This window comes from Bidens hawaiensis, unplaced genomic scaffold, assembly GCF_021521415.1.
Source record: "Bidens hawaiensis isolate Kalapana, Puna unplaced genomic scaffold, B.hawaiensis_p1.1 tig00001685_1, whole genome shotgun sequence".
NCBI classification, from domain to species: domain Eukaryota; kingdom Viridiplantae; phylum Streptophyta; class Magnoliopsida; order Asterales; family Asteraceae; genus Bidens; species Bidens hawaiensis.
The window spans coordinates 2,761,026-2,782,404 of NW_027491095.1; the positions used below are offsets into that span (position 1 = coordinate 2,761,026).

Here is a 21,379-nt window from a genome sequence, read left to right on the forward strand (position 1 = left end):
TTATTTGATATTTTAAGAGAATTATAAAATAAAATAAGAGAGACTATAATGTCAGTTACAAATGTTAATGGAAAATGAAAATTCAGGGGGAGGTGTATGGTTAGCAAGGGAGGAGGATACGTTTAGCCTGACCCTTAATTATATTACTGCTTTCAAAATGTAACATGTTAGTTCCATAGAGTAGATGAACGTTAGTTTTTTGACATTAGTTGTGTCTGACTACTAAAATACCCTTATTAATTTAAAAGCTAACAAACAATAAATAGATTAGATATTTTTTATCCATAAATAAAAAAAATAGTTATTACCCTCCAACTATCTAGCATCAAGTATCAACCATTAAGATAAGGATAAACCACCGTATCATTCTCACGCCAACTTTCATATTCTTTATTCTTAACTCACTGTCTATAAATACCCCAATTTTCCATCCCCACATACCCCTATCTCCATTATCTCAAACCCTCAAACTCAAAATGACCAAAACACCCAACTGGATCCGAAGCCATTGCATCGGCAAAGGCTCATTCGGGACCGTAAATCTCGCAGTCAACAAATCTGACGGCGCCATGTTCGCCGTCAAATCAATTGACCGAAATAATCTTCTGGTATCCGAATATCTAGAGAACGAGATTCGGATACTTAAATCTTTGTCGTCGGATTATGTTGTTAAGTATCTAGGCGATGACTACACGAAAGAAGAAAATTGTTTAGTAATGTATAGGAATTTACATATGGAGTATATGCCAGGTGGCACTGTTGCTGACTTGGATATTAAAGATGACGTCATGATTCGCAGTTACACTAGGTGTATAGTGTCAGCACTAGGTTACATTCATTCGAGAAATATTATTCATTGTGATGTGAAGGGTAAAAATGTATTGGTTGGGGTGGGTCCCGGTGTTGCCAAGCTGGCAGATTTTGGGTCGGCTGTAGAAATGGGGGATCCTGTTATTGGGACGCGTGGCAGCCCGTTGTGGATGGCGCCAGAGGTTGTTCGTAGGGAGTATCAAGGACCGGAGTCTGATGTCTGGTCATTGGGGTGTACGGTGATTGAAATGGTGACTGGAATGCCAGCCTGGCAAGACAGGGGTGTTGACACATTGTTTCAAATTGGGTACTCTGACGAGTTACCGAAGTTGCAAGCTCAGGTTTCTGACGAGTTACGTGATTTTTTGTCGAAGTGTTTGAAAAGAGACCGTGCGGAAAGATGGAGTTGTGATGAGCTGCTACAACATCCGTTTCTGTTGTCATGTTCTGCACCTCGGGAAAAAGAATTGTCCCCGAGATGCGTGTTTGATTGGTCGGATTCAAATTTCTCTGACAACAATGCGTCGGAGATTGAAGTCAATGTGAATTCGGATTCATCGTATTTGAGACAAAGGATTAGTCAATTGTCGTCCAATTCAACAGCGAATTGGGATTCTGACGGCTGGGAGTTAGTGAGAAACGTTGTGGTCGTCAACTCTCAAGGGTCAGAATTCGAGTTTGTAGAAGATGAAACGACGGTGACTTCGGAATATTCCGATTCGACGGAGAATAATGACGAGGAATCGACAATCAGCAGAAGTGAAAGGACAATTCGGGAATATTGGGATTCAAATTGGAGTTTTGATAATGATGATCGATGTACAAACAACCATGCGCAGAGTACAAGTAGTTGGTGGAGTACTAGAGACATGGATCATTATTACAGTTGTTGTATGTTTGGTTCATTTAATAAGTTATTATTGTTTAATCCAATGTCATCCGACACATTTATTATAAAATTCTGTTTTTGTTTAATTCTGGTCTTGTTCGAGTTCATGTTTTCATATTTATTATTTACCAATAATTTTTCCAATGAAGACTTGAATTGAATCATACCATTGCTTATAAATAGAAACAATACTTAATATATTTTAATTTTAGTTATAAAAGTTGTTAGGGACATACTATATATTCTCTTTAATTTGTATAAGCACCAATACTGTTTATGCAAAACATCATCAACGGGTAGGTCCGTACATGTGTAATTTACCTTTCGGGTTCTCTAGGTATGTCTAAATTCAAGAACGGGTCAATCCGGACACAAACAGAAAGTCTTGGCAAGGAAGAGCGGGACAAACTAAGCCGAAGCAGGTTACGTATGTCCAATTTTTCGGTTTGAAACCTCAAAACCGTATTTAAGTGACAAGGAAACCACCATTCTTTGTCAATGAACAATCATAACACGACCCGTTCTTTTCTGCACCTTTGACCCGGAACCTTTATGACTCGAATCAAAATAACCTTTTTTTAAACTGGCCTTTCTGATCCGACATGCCGCCCAACTTGACCCGGTTGTTTCTCCAGGTCTAATTTTTGTATGTCAAGACATGAACCAAACAGCTTATTTTGTGATTAAAAGATTTAATATGCCATCAAACAACTTGCTGGTGCAATAAAAATGTTTTCCTACTAACAGTTGCATGTCTTACAAGTAGGTTGGTTAGTTGTTACAATCCAATCAATTGTTTTCACTTTTCAGTACAACCAGCTCATGCTAACAAGCGTTAAAACTGGTCGGCTGATCCAGTGAAATGATGTCCAGCTTCTAGTCAACTGTAGCAATCAAATATTGGTGTGCTATTGCATATAATTACTTGTTGCAACACTAAATATATTTTTTCAATTTCTTTTTGTTATTTTTCATCTTTCATTTATTTCGAACCCCATCCACTGTTTCCTTTTTTCTTGTTATTTTTATTTTTTTTTCATTTCTTTCTTGGATTTTTAGATTTGCTTTTGTCGAGATTTTTTATTTGTCTAACGATTCCAACATAATTCCATGTCCTAGCCATAGTGTACGGGTTTGCCATTAGTGATAAAATTTAGCTCGTTGAGAAAATGATATAGAGCAGAAAAATGTTAACTCATTAATTATTCTATATATATGTGTGTGTGTGTGTGGATATATTTGTTGCAAGTTAAAGATAAGTATGGAGTTGGTAAGAAGATGTGTACTAGGTACGAAGGAATTAGTTGATGGCACGTAAGAGATTTGCAGTTGCACGCGAGACATCCCAATACCAGTTCCCTAGACATGTTAACTCTATTTCAAGTAACTTGATTCCTTCCATCCTTTTCATTCCAACATTGATCTTACATTTTCTTAATAATCAGTTCCAACGTTGTTTGAGATTCTTAGGTAATGCAGTTATGTTCTATAAACAGTTCTTTTAACTAACAGCTAATAACTTACTCCATCGAACTAACACGTTTACTGTGAGATTTGAACCCTAGTTGTTACCTTTTATTCTTTAAAGCGAACAGATAAGTTTTTTATTTTTAAATAAACATGTAGTTAAACAGCTAAAAATTTAGGGGCATTTCTAGGATATTACCGGCATTAAGTTTTGTTCATTAAATAAGGGCAAGTGTATGTAAAAACACAAGTACCTTGCTATATTTTAGTAACATTGAAAATACTAGTTGGATTTCTTAAATAATAACATTGATGGTACATCTACCTGTTTTAATATCAAAGTGAAATATAAATCTTCAAATTGTACTTAGTTATAATACATTGGGTGATTGGCTATCAATACAATCTATAAAGAAATAGTTAGAATAAACTTCAAACTTTGGGTTTCAAGGCATAGGATACAGATAACTACACATTTTGTCGTTAAGTTGAAAAAAAAACACTACGACATGACAATAGGGTAGAAAGTCGAGCCACAATAAAGAACATGGCATGGCTAGAGAATAGGTGGGACTGTCTGTTAAAAAGATACAATCACTGAAAGAATGTACGAGTTTCTAATATGAGATGCTACATTTTTTCCTACGTCCCCACCATCGACTACACCTTTGACAACTTGTTTGGGCTCGACACACTTTTATGTGTCCCGTTAAGTTGTTGGACCATGCTTTTTATGAATATGAATGATGGTTAATCACTATGTCCGGGAAGAAAGGGTGAATGGGTTCAAGATACAATTATCCTTCAACGATGACTAGCAGTTCCAGACTTCAATGTAGGATAGCTAACTCCATGTACTTAAAGTCGACGCACATACTAGTTCCAGTACTCTTAGTCTTCCCACAACCTTTATCCTATGTGACTTATCTTTATTACCTTCTAACATGGCACATCATAATGCTAATATGATACATCAACCACTCGGTGTCCTTCACTAATTACGAATTTGGTCGCCCAACACCACCCTAAGACTAGATAAAATCCTTTTGAGGATGCATTCTTTACATAATATGCGACCCAATTTGATCCCTTCTTTTTTGTTTTTTATATTCATGAATCATGATCCATCCTTTATTTTCTTAATTTTAGTTAAACCCATTTAGGCCCTTTATAAATACCCATTAACCCAAAATAGCGCAAAAGCTTTAGTTTGAAGTCCAAAGCAACCCTGGTAGGGATAATCAAACACGTACCCGAACCAGTACTGAATTTGTACCAATTCGGTATCGACTTTTTGATGTTTCAGGATCAGTATGGTACTGGTACGGTTCAGTACCAGTAGTTCTCGAATTTTTGCATTTAGTACCAGTATCAAGATTTTTAAAAAATCAGGATCGAGATTGATACCAAGCTTATCCTTAAACCCTAGTTAGCAAATATTGCTACCCATACTTGTGGGGTAAGAGGTGTCATACTTAATTGACAAAAGGCCCTTAACATACTAGCGTAACCAACCAGAAAATATGATTACTCATTTCATAATTAAGTTTCAATGATAAAACAATGATCTACAATAAACTTCTACTTAATTCAGTTACTAACAAATCTATGTTTTCAAAATGTATTAAATGACAACCTTAAAAAAACCAAACCTACATGCACATTCAAATAAACGATTACAGTCAATTCACAAGAGCATAATGAACGCAACTAAAAGTTCATCCTAGTCTTGTTACTACGGGTGTTTATTAGTGTGGTTCACAACTTCATCAATCTACTTAGTTCAATTTCTTGGTTTTTCATTTTTGAGAAAACTATCGGAACTTAAATGCAAATCAAAGAAATTGAACACGACGAGGATCAATTCGGGTTGGTTTTTAATTTAATCCGAAAATAATATTTCCACTATAAGAGAAAAGGTTTAATTATTTGTTTTTAAAACTCTAAACAAGTTAAATCAGCAGCAGTCTTGTAGGTCAGACTCCTTAAATATCGTCCCATCAAGCCTATTTGACCTTGTACTAAGTAGACCGTGACTAGACTTCATTTTCTGACACTGACGCTTTAGATGCCGCAAAGAACAAACAAATGTTTTGGAACATCTTCAGGACATGCTTTTTGGTCAGTTGTGTGCATACATGATACATGTACAAATATTGCTACCTACCCTCAATGTCAACACTTACGCAGAACTTCAGATCGTTGGATCACCAAATTGGATTAGCATGTTATTTACAAGACAACGTCTAGTGATACAAAAAAGATAATGAAAATGCAAGTTTTTTTTAAATGGTTATAAGTTTATATTTCATTTCATCCGTATTTACGAGCTTGCATTCCATTTATTTTGTCATCTTCCTTTTATATGGAACTATCTATATTAAATTTTGTACTACGAAATTCAGTTACATATCATAACATGAAAATTTAAAGATTACATTAATTATATATATATATATAATATAAACGAAAACATAAAAATCCTACGTGTCGCGATGTGGTCGCTCCCTCTTTTTTTGAAGTCACCAGATTTGCTTGATTTTTAAATGGAGGCTTCTCATGCATTTGACCCGAATTCATGTGTATGGGTCTTACCAAACCCAGATATTCCTTAAACGGGTTATAACATCTCATTAAATTAAAAATTATTCTCACCAAATTATTTATGTAAAAATCCTATAAAATAGGATATAATAAAAAATAATATCTTATTTATTTTAAAAAAGATATATATATTATTTAAATTAAAAAAACCATCTTGATAGTAGAAAAATAAACAGGTCTTGGGTCTCATCAAACCATAAGTATATTATTAACTTTCGTAAATATTATTTATAATTAAAAAACCAATTTCATAGTAAAAAAAATAAACGGGTTTTGAGTTTCATCAAAACCATATAGCTTTTAAACCGGGTTATAACATCTCATTTATTTGTGAAACAATTTATCATCAAACCATAAGTATATTATTAACTTTCATATAATAGAAAATATATAAATTAAAAAAATAAATAAATATTAGAACAATATAAAACAACCCCCGTAATACGGTGGATAAAAACTAGTATATATATATATATATATTGTTGTAAATTAAATCACACAGACATTTTATAAAAATTGTTCCAAGCACTTCTGTATTTGTTTTAGACAGAATTATAGAAATTTTCCTTTATGTTTGCACCAAATTTCACTCATTATCCTTTATCTTTAAAAGTAACATTTTTTATCCTTTACGTATATAAATCTGACAGTGTTTGTCCTTTACCCCTAACCAAGTTAGTTTTTCTTGTTAAGTCAGGTAATGTGCATTACACATGAGAGCATATTCGTCTTTTTACCTATTAAAAAAACATTTTAATTATTAAACTTAAAGAATATATATATTAAAAAACCTTTTTTTCTCTCTCTCTAAAAAACAAACACACCCACAGACTCTGTTTCTTTGATTTGCGCTACCACCACCAACCCACTTCCACCATCACAAGTAGTCACCACCCATCACCACACCTTGTAGTTCAGCAGCCTCAAAATGGTACATCTGACTACATTCCTCAATAAAATATCGAACCTAAATCATAGATCAGTCTCCTTCAATCGCTAGTTCTAGTCGTTAGAGAACTAAACCCTTTATGTTATCGCTGTTACAAAGGCGTTTGCGACGGCAGCGAGAACCACCGTTTGGGTCGGCGATGCTAGGAGGAACCCTAACGGCGATGCTATAGGAGGAACCTAATCAACAGAAATAGTAAAACCCCGTTTCATTTTCTCTAAACCCTAAAATCCACGAGTAGAGAAGAAAATGGGTGATCGCCGGTGACTGTACGGAACGTGGGTTTCAGGTAGATCGAGTTACTTTAATGGAGCTTTGATTAGGGTTCCGATTTGGCCGGAGTTGAAAGAATGAACTTTGATCAGGCTTCCGATTTGGCCGGAATAGGATGAATGAACTTTGATAGGCTTCCGATTTGGCCGAGGATGATGAATGGGCTTCTGTTAGGTTCCGATTTACCAACATATGCTAATGGATTTTGATTTGGGTTTCGTTTGATCGGACGACAATGGTGGTGGTAGTGTTGATGGATAAGAGAGTGAGAGAGAGAGAGAGAGAGAGAGGTGTATGGTGGTTATGGTGGCAGTGTAGGTGGCTTGCCGGAGAAGACGGTGGTGGTGGCTCGCCGGAGGTGAAGTTATGCTGTCAGTGGATGAGTTCATAGGGCTGTATTTGGTTGCAGTTATGTTGGAAGAAGGGGTATTTCCTGAAGAAGAAGAAGAAGAAGAAGAAGAAGAAGAAGATGATGATGATGAGTTTTGGAATAAAACTAAAATGTTTTTTTTAATAGTGTAAAATTACAATAATACCCTCACGTGAGCAGCGCATGACCCAACTTAACGAGATTTTATAACGGAATTAGGCCTAAAGGAAAAAAGGTGTGACATTTTTAAACGTAAAGGACAATAATCATCAATTTGAAAGATAAAGGACCACCAGTGAAATTTAGGGTAAATATAAAGGACAATTTCTATAATTCTGTCTGTGTTTTATAATTTAAAGTGTTAACATAGAAACAGCTATGATTAAATAAATTATGTTCGTGTCAACTTGAGAACACATACTTACCATTATAGGTGCAAATACTAACTCATCGTTACCGGTTATTGATCAAACTGGTTACGGTTCCTAAGAGTTTTTTAGTGGAAAGTCCCTAACATATGTAATCGGTTCATTTGTGTATCTGGTTTGATGCAGTTATAGTTTTCGCACTGGACAGGTCGATTTTGGATTCGTTTTCGGTTTTTTGTTTCGTTTTTGTCGGGGTTTTTCCATTTTCATTTATGTTTGGTTTCATTTTTTTAGTTTCGTTTTGCTCTTTTGTCGGTTTCGATCGGTTCGGTTCATTTTTGTTCTTTTGTTTTGCTTTCATCGACTTTTCCATTTCGGTTAATTTTTTGGGATGTTTTATTTTGATAAACAACGGAAGAAACATTTTAGTTTTTTTTATTGTTGTCATTTTTTATTTATATTTTAAGTTATGATTTTTTATTGTTATTTATTTATTTATTTTGAGGGGGGTTTTGATCTTAACCCTCAAAAAAAATTTTCAAAAAAATTAATAAAAAAATCATAACTCAAAATATAAAACAAAAACAAAAGAAAGTAAAAAAAAAAAACTAAAACGTTTTGTCCAATTTCTTCGTCCAAAAAAATAAAACCCGAACCGAAACCCGTTGCGATCCGTTCCGACCTGGATCCATTCTTACCCGAACCTGTTGACCCTAACCCGTTCTGACCCGAATCAAAACAAGCTTTTTTTTAATTGACCCATTCCGACCCATGACCCGTTTCGACCCAAACCATTTGCCACCCCTACTCCTTACGATTTGCACCTCTACGTCCCATTTGACCCACAACCACACGATTAGCAACTTTCATAGAGACTCATTCGTGCATTTAGAGCATAAAAAGTCATCCCAAATCCCATTCACCTCCAAAATCGAGGGGTGGTGTGCCACCTTTTCCTTGGATCAAAACCCGGACTCAACCCGACTTCCTCATGGAAAACCAGCTTAAACACCCCATTTTTCGATGAGCATTTCCATCAGGTAGCGGATTTCCCCCACTCATTCTCGGCTCCCACTCCGTTTGCTCTTGTAAATATTGTTATTAACCAAAAAGGACCTACCAAGTAACAATGTATCAAATACTTGAATGTAGAGGTGCACAAAAAACCCGAATCCGGAACCGGACCCGAAATGAAAACCCGGAACCGGTTTTTTTTGATACCTGGGTTTTTAATACCCGAACCCGTACCCGATCCTACCCGTAGGGTACGGATAGGGTATGCATTTTGGCACTAAAAACCGAACCGGACCCGATTTGTACCCGGTAATACCCAAAAACCCGAACTGGTTCCATACCCGGAACCGGGTTTTTCCAATACCTGATGTATACCCGAAAAAGTGCAACCTATTAAAAAATCCAATATATACACGAAAAATACCCGAAAAAAAGCCCGAAAAAACCCACAAATAGGGTTTTTTCAATACCTGAAAATGGGGTATTCAAATACCCGGTTTTAGAATACCCGGTTCTATACCCTAACCGAACCTGATGCATAGGGTATGGTTTTTAGAGGCAATACCCGGACCCGAACCCTATCCGGTTATTACCAATACCCGATTTTTCAATACACGGTTATACCCGAACCCAGTTCCATACCTGAACCCAGGTATTTGAAAAACCCGATTTATGCACTCTACTTGAATGAACTAAAAAGTAAAAACTTCATCCAAAACAAGGCTAAGCCCAAACAGAAACAGCCCATACTTTATCCTCTCAACCAAACGCCCCTAATATAAAACCCTTGACGCCTTCAATCCATCAAACCCTCATATCTCTCCGCCGTTTCTTTCTGCCTAAACAATCTCCGATTAAACTCTCTCCTCGTCGATCAATCAAATGGCCAGCAACGATCCAGAGCACAAGGAAGAGGAGGAGATCACTGTCGCCGAAGAGGAAGACACTGGAGCACAGATTGCTCCGATCATCAAGCTTGAAGAAGTCGCCGTTAGTACCGGTGAAGAAGATGAAGATGCCATACTTGATCTGTAAGATTTTAGTAATATTATTATTCTGTTCTAGATCTGGGTTTATTTACAGCTTTAGTTTAGTGTTATGGGTTTTGATCTGAAGCTACTGATTTTGTTAATTTAAGGTTTTGGGTTTTAGTTTAAGGTTTCTAGTTTTAGTTTTAAGGTTACTGTTTTTGTTGATTTAAGGTTTTGGGTTTTGATTTAAGGTTGTGGGGTTTGATTTAAGGTTGTGTGGTTTGATTAAAGGTCTTGGTAGTTAGTTAAAGATTTTGGGTTACTGTTTTTGTTAATTTAAGGTTGTGGGTTTTGATACAAGGTTTTGGGTTTTGATCTAAGGTTATGTTGTGTATTTATTTTTAGTAAAGCGAAGTTGTATCGGTTCGATAAGGACGGAAACCAGTGGAAGGAACGAGGCGCTGGATCGGTTAAGTTTTTGAAGCATAAGAAGACAGAAAAGGTTCGTCTGGTTATGAGGCAGTCGAAAACCTTAAAGATCTGTGCAAACCATCTCGGTATGAATAATAATTGGTTACACGTTTTATGTATCTGATCTGAATTAGTTATTATGTTATTGTAGTTTAATTTCTACCGTGTGTTAGATTAGGCTTAATATTTGATTTGAATATGTTATTTTGTTTCTGTAGTTATTCCTACGATGTCTGTTCAAGAGCACGCTGGTAATGAGAAGTCGTGCGTGTGGCATGCTTCTGACTTTGCTGATGGTGAACTTATGGATGAGCTTTTTTGTATCAGATTTGCATCAGTTGAGAGTAAGTTTGCTTCTTATCTGTTAATTGTTTATGGTATTGTCGGGTTAGAGCTTTTGATGCACACCGTTTGTGTTATTTACTTGCATATGTGAGTTTGATTTTTATAGTCTTTGTTTACCGTTGGACAAACACAAACTCACGACATACATTTGATGGATGTTCTTACTTTGATTTTAAAATTAAGGTTCTGGTTTATGTATAATTTTGTTGCATACATAAATAACGTATACAGAATTACAGACAACCTAAAAAAGCCAGCGGTGCAGCATTTTATGCGTTTCAAGTGCTCTTTTTGGGTCAAAAGCTACGAGCTTTGCGCCTTAAAGTAGTAAAGCACTTTGCACACTTTTTTAAACCAAAAATGATTTATGTTTCTTGATTTTTTTCTGTATTTGTTTCGTAATTGGAGGTTTGTGTATTTAATGCTTGGATTGAAATGATGTTGAAAGTAAAAGGTCTGAGCAAGATTTTGTGATGGAAAGATGAGACGTCGATTAGAAACCGAAGAGGGCCCCTGTTCTTGTTAAAGTTATGACATTGTAACATTCGCAACCTCTTCTAAATCATACAAAACACCATTTTTAATATTCTTTTGGTGTTGGGTTGTAACAAAAGGCGTGGGTTGCATACTATTATTGAATGCTAACTTAGACTTCTCCCAACATTCATGCCCCTAGTTGCTTCAGCATCTCATCTTTACGACTTATTTCTTGCACATGATCACCGTTATTACACTGATCATCCCATTGATTTGCATCACACGCGTTCATATATGATCTTGAGTTATTTTGTAACTTATGTTTAACGTTTTGTGTAATTACAGATTGCAAGAAGTTCATGGAGACATTTACGGAAGTTGCGGAGTCACAAAAGGGTAAGGAAGCGAACAAAGATGCCACGGATGCTGCTGGTCTTCTTGAGAAGTTAAGCGTTGAAGAGAAAAAGTCAGACGAGAATGCTGAAGTCAAGGAAGTCAAAGAAAAGACAACTGAAAAGGTCAACAAAGTCAAACCCGCTGAAACCGAAAAGAAAGAAGAGTAGAGAAGTGTGTTTGATGCAGGAGTGGAGTCGGTTTGGGTTTTTGGTTTGTGTGATGGGTCTGGTCGGTCAGTTTGTGTTCCAATATGGAGCGTTATAAGAGTCGGGTTTGGGCGGGTTGGTTTGGGTATAGATATATGGATTTTGCAGATGGTATTTTCTACATCTGGTTGGAGTTTGGTTGGTTGTCAGGTTAATGCATATCAGCATACAGACTGTTTATTTGTTTTTATTACTCTGGTTGGAGTTTTGCTTTTAATTATTTGATTTGGTTTTCTTTATTTATTATTGCTTGTCACCAATTCTTTTTGCTTAAAAATAAGTTTAATTTTAACCCAAGTGACACAAAGATTAAAAATTAAATACCGTTTAATCCTAGTGTATTTTTCTACATATTTTGATTAATATCAAAGTATTTGCTAGTAAAAATTATAGATGTTGATGTTTTTATAGAGACTGGCTTGAAGATTTAAGACACATTCTAAAGCATGTTATTAATTAATAATGATGCTTTTGTCTTTGTCAATAATAAGTAGCAAACGAAGGATGTGTTTAGTTTGTCGAATGATTTTAGTTACGACAATTTTAAGTTCTGCCATCGCTAATGCGATCCTAGGGATGGCAATGAGTCGGGTTTAGGTATTACCAAACCCATACCTGGTTATTAAAGTTTGTCCCAAACCCGTCGGGTTTTAATTGGGTTATACCTGTCGGGTTTCGGGTTTTCCCATCGGGTTTCGGGTTTCTTATCGGGTTTTGATAAAATACCCGATGGGTAAACCTGGCTCAAAACCCGCCAGGTTTCTACATAGTTATGAAAAAATATAACTAATCGATTACAAAGATAGTTAAGATAAAATATATCAAAAAATTGACATAAACAAGTTTCGACAAATAATATATTTGGAATATAGCTATACCGGGTACATCGGGTATATAATCGGGTAAATGGGTATATTTTATCGGGTAATTGGGTCGGGTAATTGGGTATATTAGAAATCCCAAACCCGTCCAAAACCCGCAAAAAAATTCAAAACTAATCCCAAACCCGTCCCAAACCCTAATGGGTCGGGTATTACCCGTCCCATTTATGTCGGGTTTCAGGTTTTCTCATCGGGTTTGTGTTTTATTGCCATCCCTATGCGATCCAAATTCGAATAGCCATCTCACATTCTTCAAACAAAGACAACACAATTTTTGGAATAGCTACCTCACCTTCCTCAAACAAAGACAGCACAATGTATGTTGTTTGGGAAGACAATGTGAGCAGAAAGTAAAGTAATATGAGTATTTTAAACATTGGCATATAATGTAGTTACTTTCCAGCATATGATTTAGGCAAGCTATTTTTTTTTGGGAAAAGTATGAATTATAAAAAAACACACTAAGATATCTTTTCTTTATTTTTTTTGTTTGATTTAGCTTTAAACAATTAAAGACTTTGTATATAACTTATTTTCTTAGTTTATTTATTTAAATCACTTTATTTGTTCTAGGCTTTAATCGCGTATTGCATTTTTGATTTTATAGCACATCAATCGGTGAAACTCAACTTAAAATGTTCTAGTTACCTTATTGCTCTTAACTGTGTTGCTCTTGACTATGGTAAATTGATAGGATGGGTTGGGGACAATAATTCAATTTAGGTTCGGGTTATGCATGTCGTATATGAGATACATAGGTTGAACCCATCTAAACATGTTTTTAACCTTGTCAGTTGTCATTATTTGGTCGACCTTGTGAAACGAACCCATTTTTCCCAAACACAAACCCGCTTAACATACATCAAGTTATGATGTGTTAGCAAGTCACGTTATAAGTTAAGTTGTCATCTCTACCTTGTCAGATACAAAGTTGCCACACACATTTTGATAATCTAGATTGAAATAAAAATGTCTATACATAATATAGACTTGACAATAGGTGTGTTTGTACTCACCTATTTTGACAAGATATAAAATCCTACTAAAGTGATTATGAAGTGATTATGTCTAATACTTTCATCAATGATTCTCTCTAAGAAACAACCAATGCATTACTATCTATCGTTTGTCTAACATTGGGTAGATCCCTAGGGGCGGCCCTGAGACAAGGTGGTCCTCGGTCACCACCTTTTGCAGGGCATCTTTAAGAAAGATTTAAAAATAACAGACTTAGAGAGAAAGAGAGTCCTATAAAGTATAGACCTTATAGTGATAGTCCAATACTCATTTTGTTTAGACTACAATATCATTTTTTTTAACTAGTTATGTTTTGCCCAATACAAATATCCTATTTTTTAAGCCTATGTGTTTAGCCCAATACCATTATATTTTTTTTAAACATGCATGTGTTTAAACTCGTTTTCTATTTGTTTATCGTTGCAATAACTTTTAATTTTTTATTCTTATTAAAACTATCACCGATCTTTGGGATGAATAAATAACAATCTGTTTTCTAGTACTCGTTTGAGGCTTCAGAAATCTCAAAAATAAGCATGTAAATCCCTTAACCACATGACGAGGACAACTTTTCAAACCTACATTAATGTGGCTAGGCCACATCGCTTTGGTTAGTATATTAAGTCGATAAAGAAAAAATTGATAGTGTGTTATCTTAATCCATAAATCACGTAATTTAGTTACCCTTTATTGTACCTTGGTTAACATATAGAACGTGTTTTATTTTATTTTTTTATAAACGTAACCGGACATATAACCCTTTTTTGGTACATTATTTTATGCACGCGAGTGCCAAAAGCTAAAAATGGGAAAAATACATAATAGCATCGGTGTAAATAACTAGCAGAATCAACAATATACATACAACTTCACTATATTTACATGTAATATCTTCAAGAAATAAGTTATATAACATTTTTATAAAACTTGCTAACTTAAATCTTTTCTGTTGAGTGAGCACCACCCACCAACCCTATGTGTAGCCAACGCTACTAGTTTCTGCCTTACTTGTCTCTCCCACAATAGATGCAAACACCACCACCGCCCACAACCACTGTCATCTACACCACCGGTATCTCAACCACTATCGTGTTGATCAATAATCATCGACACCACGAGCTGCTATAAAAACAAATATAGTGCGTGAACCCATTTTAATAACTTTTTTTTAAAAATCAGTGTGAGTCTATTTTGATTAGGGGCGGACCTACCCTAGCGGTATAGGGGTCGGCCTTCTATTGTTATTTTAATTTTAGAAATATTATAGTGTAAAAATCATGACTGATCATTACAAGTATATAATGATAGTCAACTGAAAAAATTTCCAATCTCTATTCTATGAGAAAATTTCATAGGTCAACCACTGATTTTGATCGGAACCACTTACTCAACCCGTCTATTTTTGACATGTATTCATGTAATATTTCATGTTATGATAAATAACAGGGTTTCCCTAGTCACAAGTTACATTGATCGAATAATCTCTTATAGCATAATAAGTATTAACTCAACCGAAAATTTGAGAATATCAAAACTTACACTTTTTGTGGCAACTATCTATTTTCAAGTGGCAACAACTTTTGGTAGTTTATGGAATAAATAGGATGTTTTTATTCCTTTATCAATCACAAAACTAGACAATTTCATCTGTTTGGTAGTTCATCAATCTATCCACGCAAATGCCATAAACCAGATGAATACACAATGGCAGCAACGTAAATAAACATGATACGAACACTAATTAAACTACATAACCACTATAAAAAAAGTGGAACCAAACACAAGAGTTTTCAAGTTTCAACTTTTCATTCTAAGTGAAAACCATCAAACATGGAGGCATATCTTCGCCGATCAAGCGTTGTTCTTCTTCTAATCGTCTCGTTCATTGCAACATTAGTGATGCCAGCTCCATCACCGGCCTATGGAGATAAAGTGAAGCTGAATTTGTACTATGAATCTTTGTGCCCGTACTGTCGGAATTTCATACTCAACGATCTACCCAAGATATATGATAACGGCCTGATTGAAATCGTTGATCTCAAGCTTAGTCCTTATGGAAATGCTAAGCTTCTTGACAACGGCACCATTGTTTGTCAGGTTAAGTTAAACATATATATTATTAATCGTTATACATCTTGATTCATATTAAGATGATTGATTTGATAATGTTTTTGTTGCAGCATGGAAACGAGAATGCATGTTAAATACGGTAGAGGCTTGTGCTATCAATGCATATCCGGCTATGGTAAGATTCGACAAAGTGAAACGATTAATATTTGTTTTGTGATATACTGATATTGCTTGGTTTCTAACACGATATGTATCTTAATGAATGCAGACTGAACACTTACGTTTTATCTCTTGTGTCGAACGTTTTGCTGATCAAGGCAAGCATCATGATAAGTGGAAAACATGTTTCCAGAAATTAAAGATAGGCCCAGAAGATGTTACTAATTGTATCAAGAGTGGGCTCGGATACGCGGTTAGTTTTCTTGATTTATTTTATCGCTTGTTCTTTAAACTCACACTGATTAATTTTTTATTTATGCATTTATGATATAGCTCGAGCTACAATATGCGGATGAAATAGGTGCTCTTCAACCTCCTCATCGTTACGTGCCATGGGTCACTGTGGACGGGCAACCACTCTATGAGGTAAGCATTTTGTATTATGTTTTGAGACCGTAAAAGTTTGTAATAGTGTTGTCATTAGACGAAACTTGTTAAGATAAATGACATTTGGTTTGAGTTACAGGATTACGAGAATTTCACAATCTACGTGTGTAACGCTTATAAGGGACCTCTCGTGCCACAAGCTTGTCGTGGATCATCCCTTTCGACTAGTACCGCTCCGGATTCTAGTGCAGTTTGCTACAAAGAAAACTATAGTAGTGCAAAGACAAACTCAAAGCCTTTGTAATCTATTTAAAATATCGATAACGTGGAACGTTATTACACATGTTTTTTTGAGGAACATGTAATAAAGATTATGAATCTATTTATATATCAATGAAAAGTTAGTTAAACTATGCAATTAGCATTTGGTTATTTATATTAATAATAATCCTAGCTTAAAAAGGCTTTCATATGTGGATTTGGTTTTCAGTAACTATATCTTATTTACGAACTTAGATAACAAAATGGTTTTCAAAGGAGATAATATAACAGTCACATTCTAGTTTAGAATTTATTATTTTTTACTATGTAAAAACCTATAGATAGTAAAAGTGTAAAATTTATTAAATGGAAGGACTAAACAATGTGCAATCCTAATTAGCCTGGTTGCGTTTTTCACATACATGTGCTTTAACTTGCGGACACGAATGTTTGATCGAAATCTCGAGCTAGCTAGCTAGATGTATCATTGTATCAACCACAATAAATTACGTTTTATCTGTCATATGTTCGGTCAGTTAGCTTATAAGTTGTTTTTCAACAATGTTACGCCATAAACAACAAAATCTATCATCATTTGAATCACAGCAGTACTTGAAGCTCTGTAGCATGAAGAAGATGATGATGATGTGTTAAATTATTATATTTTTTGCAATATTAGTAAGTGGTATATTAATATTTTATAACAGACTTTTTTATGTAGGAATAACTAACAAAAATTGTATATGTTCTATGATAAATTTTTTAAAGTTATTATAATAATGAACTAACCATATGTTTAGCTACTTGACACTATACGTATTTATTTATTATACACAATTTGACAATTACACATACATGCTTCTGGGTAGAGTCTTTTAGCTTTGCTGATTCAACCTAGTTCTTTTGTTTAAAAAAGATTATACTACTCATCAATGATCAAATAAAGAAAGAGTATACGTCTTGAGTCGTTGCACATTGTTCGATCCCTTAATTTGTCTAATTAGATCATCGTTTGGAGTGTTAAACAATACATGCATTATTATCTCCCGGTTAAAAGTCGTCTGGAGAGTTCAAAGTTGTTTGTTTGCTCTTAAAATTATTGTTTTGGTCATCCCACATCGGCAGAAAGACGAAATATAGTTCCGGTTTTTATAACAAATACTGAGGTAAAAGATTGCCGGGTTCAGTTACATGAACTTGTAACCCAAGTGGGGGCATTAAGGTTAATTTGAGTGTTAAGAACACGGAATAGGTGTTGGGTGCACATTGATTGAGGTGCATTCCCACTTAACTCCTAGCACTAGCGAGAAGCTCAACAAGGATACTCTTCACCTAGACAGGTTCCTCTTGGCTAAGGCGGAACTCCTTCTTAACCTGACAATTAACTTTTCTTTTTTGTTGTGCCAGATGAACTCTCTTGGTGTTTATTTCAGTAGAGAATGACAATTTTGATCCAGGATAATTGATTTGGGCCTAGTCGATCAAATTGGTGGTTTCAGTTATCAGCAGCTTTTAGTTTAAATGGAAACGGTCCAAATGAAAAGTTGTGTAATTTTTGCATACAGCTAGGGGTGCAAATGAGCATGAGCGGGAAGACACGAATGTTATACACAGATGACAAAATCTCCATAGAACTTGGGCTGTTTGGTTCATTCAGATCTGAATGAGTCTATGTCCCATTCAGCAACAACAATAAGTCTGAATGATTCAGACCTAATTTTAACCATCCAGATATTTATTTTTTTTTTAGAACCAAACAGTCTGAATGAATCAGATGTTTACATCTGAATGGGGAACCATTCAGATGTAAACAAACAGCTTCCGAAACATCATATCAGGTTGAATTATCTTATCGAGTAATGTACTTTTTATAGTGACCTAGTGAAAAATGGTCACAGCTCCTACCAAACGTTATGCTTCACTATATACACATGAACAAAGGCTTGAATTGTCAAAAATATCAATTAAGTTATACAATATGTAGCCGAAAATCACTAAGCCAAAATTAAAGTCGTTTTAAAGAGCCGATTATTTATAAACAGGTTCACGGACGATATGTAACCGAAAATCACTAAGCCAAAATTCTTTTGACATCTCTATTAATGGTTCGTTTCCATTTCTTTGATTAATTACCGCGAAAGAAAACTGTTAGACTTGCTATAACATGCTCATGTCTTTGTGTATGTGAAGTTACAGTTTATTACATTATGCAATACTAGACGATTAATTAGTATGTGTTTATCTGTTAGCTTTCTATATATTAAGAATAGGTAGCCGTGACCAGAGTCAGTTGACATAAAATGTTATTATTTGTTCATCATGGTATGACATAAATATGATACGATTATCATTTCAACGTTTTGAAGAGTTATAAGATTTGTTAGCCTTAACTGGAGCTTAATACATTTCTGTGTTCAAAATGTATAAGTGATCTCACCTTCTAAAATATATAATATATTCGCAAACTACCTGCAAGGTAAGGCTTAAGAATTCGTGACGATAGATAAGTTCATCGCTTAGACTATCTTAAACGGGTAAAAGAATTAAGAACGAGTGCTGGCACTGCAAAACCGCCCGCATCAGATGCTTTGTTCAAATGTGCGCCAGAATCAAGTACCCGACCCACCTATTTTTAACTTGTAATATTTCATGTTCTCGTAAAAATAAAATGGGTTTCCCTAATCATAAGTTACACTATAGAATAATCCAATAGGACCAATACTGTATATTAAGTATTAACTCAACTGAAAATTGAGAATGTAATTAAAACTTACCCTTTTGTGGCAACAACTTGTAGTACAGAAGAAGCTCAGTTTTATTAGTATACCATTTTCGTATATTACTCAACAAGTATGTTTTAGTTCTTCTAATCATCACAAAACTAGACAATTTCACCCCTTTGGTAGTTCATCAATCTATGCACGCAAATGCCATAAACGAGATGATTAAACGATGGCAGCCACGTAAATAAACATGATATGAAGACTAATTAAACTACATAACTAGTATAAAAAGTGTAACATAAAACATGAGTTTTAAACTTTTTATTCTAAGTTACAAATATGGAAGCGTATCTTCGCAGATCAAACGTTGTTCTTTTTCTAATCGTCTCGCTCGTTGCAACTCTAGTGACGTCGTCCTTATCACAGGTCGGTGAAGATAAAGTGAAGTTGAATCTGTACTATGAATCTCTGTGTCCGAACTCTGAGGATTTCATTATCAACTATCTATCCAAGATATTCGATAACGGCCTGATTGATATCGTAGATCTCAAGCTCAGTCCTTATGGAATGCTGGGCTTCTTGACAATGGCACCATTGTTTGTCAGGTTAATTAATTTATTATAGCATACATATTACATGATTCAATCAAACACCAAGACAATAGATATGATGGTGTTTAATTTTGTTGCAGCATGGGGAACCGGAATGCAAGCTAAATACTGTAGAGGCTTGTGCGATCAATGCATGGCCGGTCGTGGTAAGATTCAACAAATTGAAATGATTAATATTTGTTGCTCGATATCTAACACGGTATATATCTAAATCAATGCAGACTGAACACTTCCCTTTTATCTCTTGTGTGGAAGCTTTAGCTGCACAAGCAAAGTATGATGAATGGGAAGCATGTTTCGAGAATCTAAAGTTAGACCCAAATCCCGTTACTGAGTGTATCATCAGTGGGCTTGGATACAAGGTTAATTTGGTTTTTTTTTTTGGTACTAATTTTATTGGTTCGTTTTTTGATTTACGCCAAATTCATTATGTATGTGTTTATAATGTAGCTCGAGCTAGAATATGCGGATGAAATACGTGCTCTTCAACCTCCTAATCTTTATGTGCCATGGGTCGTTGTGGACGGGCAACCACTCCTAGATGTAAGCATTTTGTATTATGTTTCAGACCGTAAAAGTTTGTAACAATGTGTCATTTGGCGAATCTTGTTTAGAGAAATGACATTTGTTTTGGGTTGCAGGATTACAAGAATTTCACGGGCTACGCATGTAGAGCTTATAAAGGACCTAATGTGCCACAAGCTTGCAGTGGGTTATCGCTCTGACTACCGCTCCGGATTCCAGTGCAGTCTGCTACAAAGAAAACTATAGTGCAAAGACAACCTCAAAGCTTTTGTAATCTATCTAAGATGATGTGAACCATTATTACATAAGTTTTTGAGAAACATGTAATGAGTTATGAATGAATTTATAATATATATCAATGAAAAGTTACTTTTTTTCTTCGAACTATAAACTTTTATAAACAACCAAAAACGACACAAACACAAACACCCACAAGCAGCCTCCACAACCCGGAGAACAACCCAACCAGGAAAAAAAAGATTACATTAACTTAAACTCTTACACCATTTTGACCGATCTAAGGATCTAAATTTCCCTTTACTTTTGTACCAAAGAAAACCAACAGACTTAATGCCTCCAATGATATCTTTTATATTCACATCCTTGCCTTAAAACACTCCGCGCCTTCTAGATTCTCCAACAAGCTATAAACACCAAGGCGTGAAACACCTCTTTCTCCTCGTCTCCAAGCTTAACAAACTTGTGCATCTCTAATAAATTCTTAACCAATAAGCCGAAAATCTGGGGAATATTACACCAGCAGCTAATGGAATCCAGAGCGGTTCACATTTGCCATATGTTCAACCACCGAGCTTATACATTACTATTTTTTTAAACCATAAACAACACTTACGCTTTATCTATAACATGTGTGGTCACTGGTGACTTACCTCCTACTTTGTTGTTCAACCAAGTGAGACACCGTGTAACTGATAATCACTAAACCAAAATTAGTTTTATTTGACTAATATAATTCATATTTGGTTTTAAAAACCGGTTAATTATAAACTAGTTCAAACCCTGTTTCCAGCCTAGAAATGTCAATTAAATATAAACTAGCAGGTCGGTTCCAAAACCGTTCTGCATTTGGTTAGGGTTCAGTTTACTTACAGCAGATGTGTTTACTTAGATGAAC

At 35.1% G+C, this 21,379-nt stretch overlaps 4 protein-coding genes across 4 annotated transcripts; all 4 read left to right on the forward strand.

The window, feature by feature from the left end:
- The first annotated feature begins 202 nt into the window (after positions 1 to 202).
- Positions 203 to 2,165, forward strand: LOC143591503 (mitogen-activated protein kinase kinase kinase 17-like). The gene has a single exon (XM_077071694.1). The coding sequence runs from the start codon at positions 477 to 479 to the stop codon at positions 1,857 to 1,859; it is 1,383 nt and encodes a 460-aa protein (XP_076927809.1). The 5' UTR covers positions 203 to 476; the 3' UTR covers positions 1,860 to 2,165.
- A 7,370-nt stretch (positions 2,166 to 9,535) lies between these two features.
- LOC143593345 (ran-binding protein 1 homolog a-like) lies at positions 9,536 to 11,849 on the forward strand. Its single transcript, XM_077073005.1, has 4 exons — positions 9,536 to 9,775; positions 10,121 to 10,272; positions 10,405 to 10,530; positions 11,354 to 11,849. Exons 1-4 carry the CDS (start codon positions 9,627 to 9,629, stop codon positions 11,569 to 11,571), a joined length of 645 nt encoding a protein of 214 aa, XP_076929120.1. The 5' UTR covers positions 9,536 to 9,626; the 3' UTR covers positions 11,572 to 11,849.
- A 3,282-nt stretch (positions 11,850 to 15,131) lies between these two features.
- On the forward strand, positions 15,132 to 16,684 carry LOC143592256 (gamma-interferon-responsive lysosomal thiol protein-like). Its single transcript, XM_077072211.1, has 5 exons — positions 15,132 to 15,600; positions 15,689 to 15,753; positions 15,847 to 15,990; positions 16,071 to 16,163; positions 16,264 to 16,684. The coding sequence occupies exons 1-5, from the start codon at positions 15,339 to 15,341 to the stop codon at positions 16,426 to 16,428; spliced, it is 729 nt and encodes a 242-aa protein (XP_076928326.1). The 5' UTR covers positions 15,132 to 15,338; the 3' UTR covers positions 16,429 to 16,684.
- A 2,763-nt stretch (positions 16,685 to 19,447) lies between these two features.
- LOC143592266 (gamma-interferon-responsive lysosomal thiol protein-like) lies at positions 19,448 to 20,444 on the forward strand. The gene is made up of 6 exons (XM_077072218.1): positions 19,448 to 19,563; positions 19,653 to 19,713; positions 19,800 to 19,865; positions 19,941 to 20,081; positions 20,170 to 20,262; positions 20,361 to 20,444. The coding sequence occupies exons 1-6, from the start codon at positions 19,448 to 19,450 to the stop codon at positions 20,442 to 20,444; spliced, it is 561 nt and encodes a 186-aa protein (XP_076928333.1).
- The last annotated feature ends 935 nt before the right edge of the window (positions 20,445 to 21,379 follow it).

What these genes read in the sequence shown, in the direction of transcription:
- LOC143593345 (XM_077073005.1), top strand. Translation starts at nt 9,627, where the DNA reads ATGGCCAGCAACGATCCAGAGCACAAGGAAGAGGAGGAGATCACTGTC. An exon ending in GAAGATGCCATACTTGATCT is followed by an intron (nt 9,776 to 10,120) that starts GTAAGATTTTAG and finishes ATTTATTTTTAG; the next exon opens with TAAAGCGAAGTTGTATCGGT. An exon ending in CAGATTTGCATCAGTTGAGA is followed by an intron (nt 10,531 to 11,353) that starts GTAAGTTTGCTT and finishes GTGTAATTACAG; the next exon opens with ATTGCAAGAAGTTCATGGAG.
- LOC143592266 (XM_077072218.1), top strand. Translation starts at nt 19,448, where the DNA reads ATGGAAGCGTATCTTCGCAGATCAAACGTTGTTCTTTTTCTAATCGTC. An exon ending in ATGGCACCATTGTTTGTCAG is followed by an intron (nt 19,714 to 19,799) that starts GTTAATTAATTT and finishes ATTTTGTTGCAG; the next exon opens with CATGGGGAACCGGAATGCAA. An exon ending in TCAATGCATGGCCGGTCGTG is followed by an intron (nt 19,866 to 19,940) that starts GTAAGATTCAAC and finishes AAATCAATGCAG; the next exon opens with ACTGAACACTTCCCTTTTAT.
- LOC143592256 (XM_077072211.1), top strand. Translation starts at nt 15,339, where the DNA reads ATGGAGGCATATCTTCGCCGATCAAGCGTTGTTCTTCTTCTAATCGTC. An exon ending in TGACAACGGCACCATTGTTT is followed by an intron (nt 15,601 to 15,688) that starts GTCAGGTTAAGT and finishes TTTTTGTTGCAG; the next exon opens with CATGGAAACGAGAATGCATG. An exon ending in TCAATGCATATCCGGCTATG is followed by an intron (nt 15,754 to 15,846) that starts GTAAGATTCGAC and finishes TAATGAATGCAG; the next exon opens with ACTGAACACTTACGTTTTAT.
- LOC143591503 (XM_077071694.1), top strand. Translation starts at nt 477, where the DNA reads ATGACCAAAACACCCAACTGGATCCGAAGCCATTGCATCGGCAAAGGC.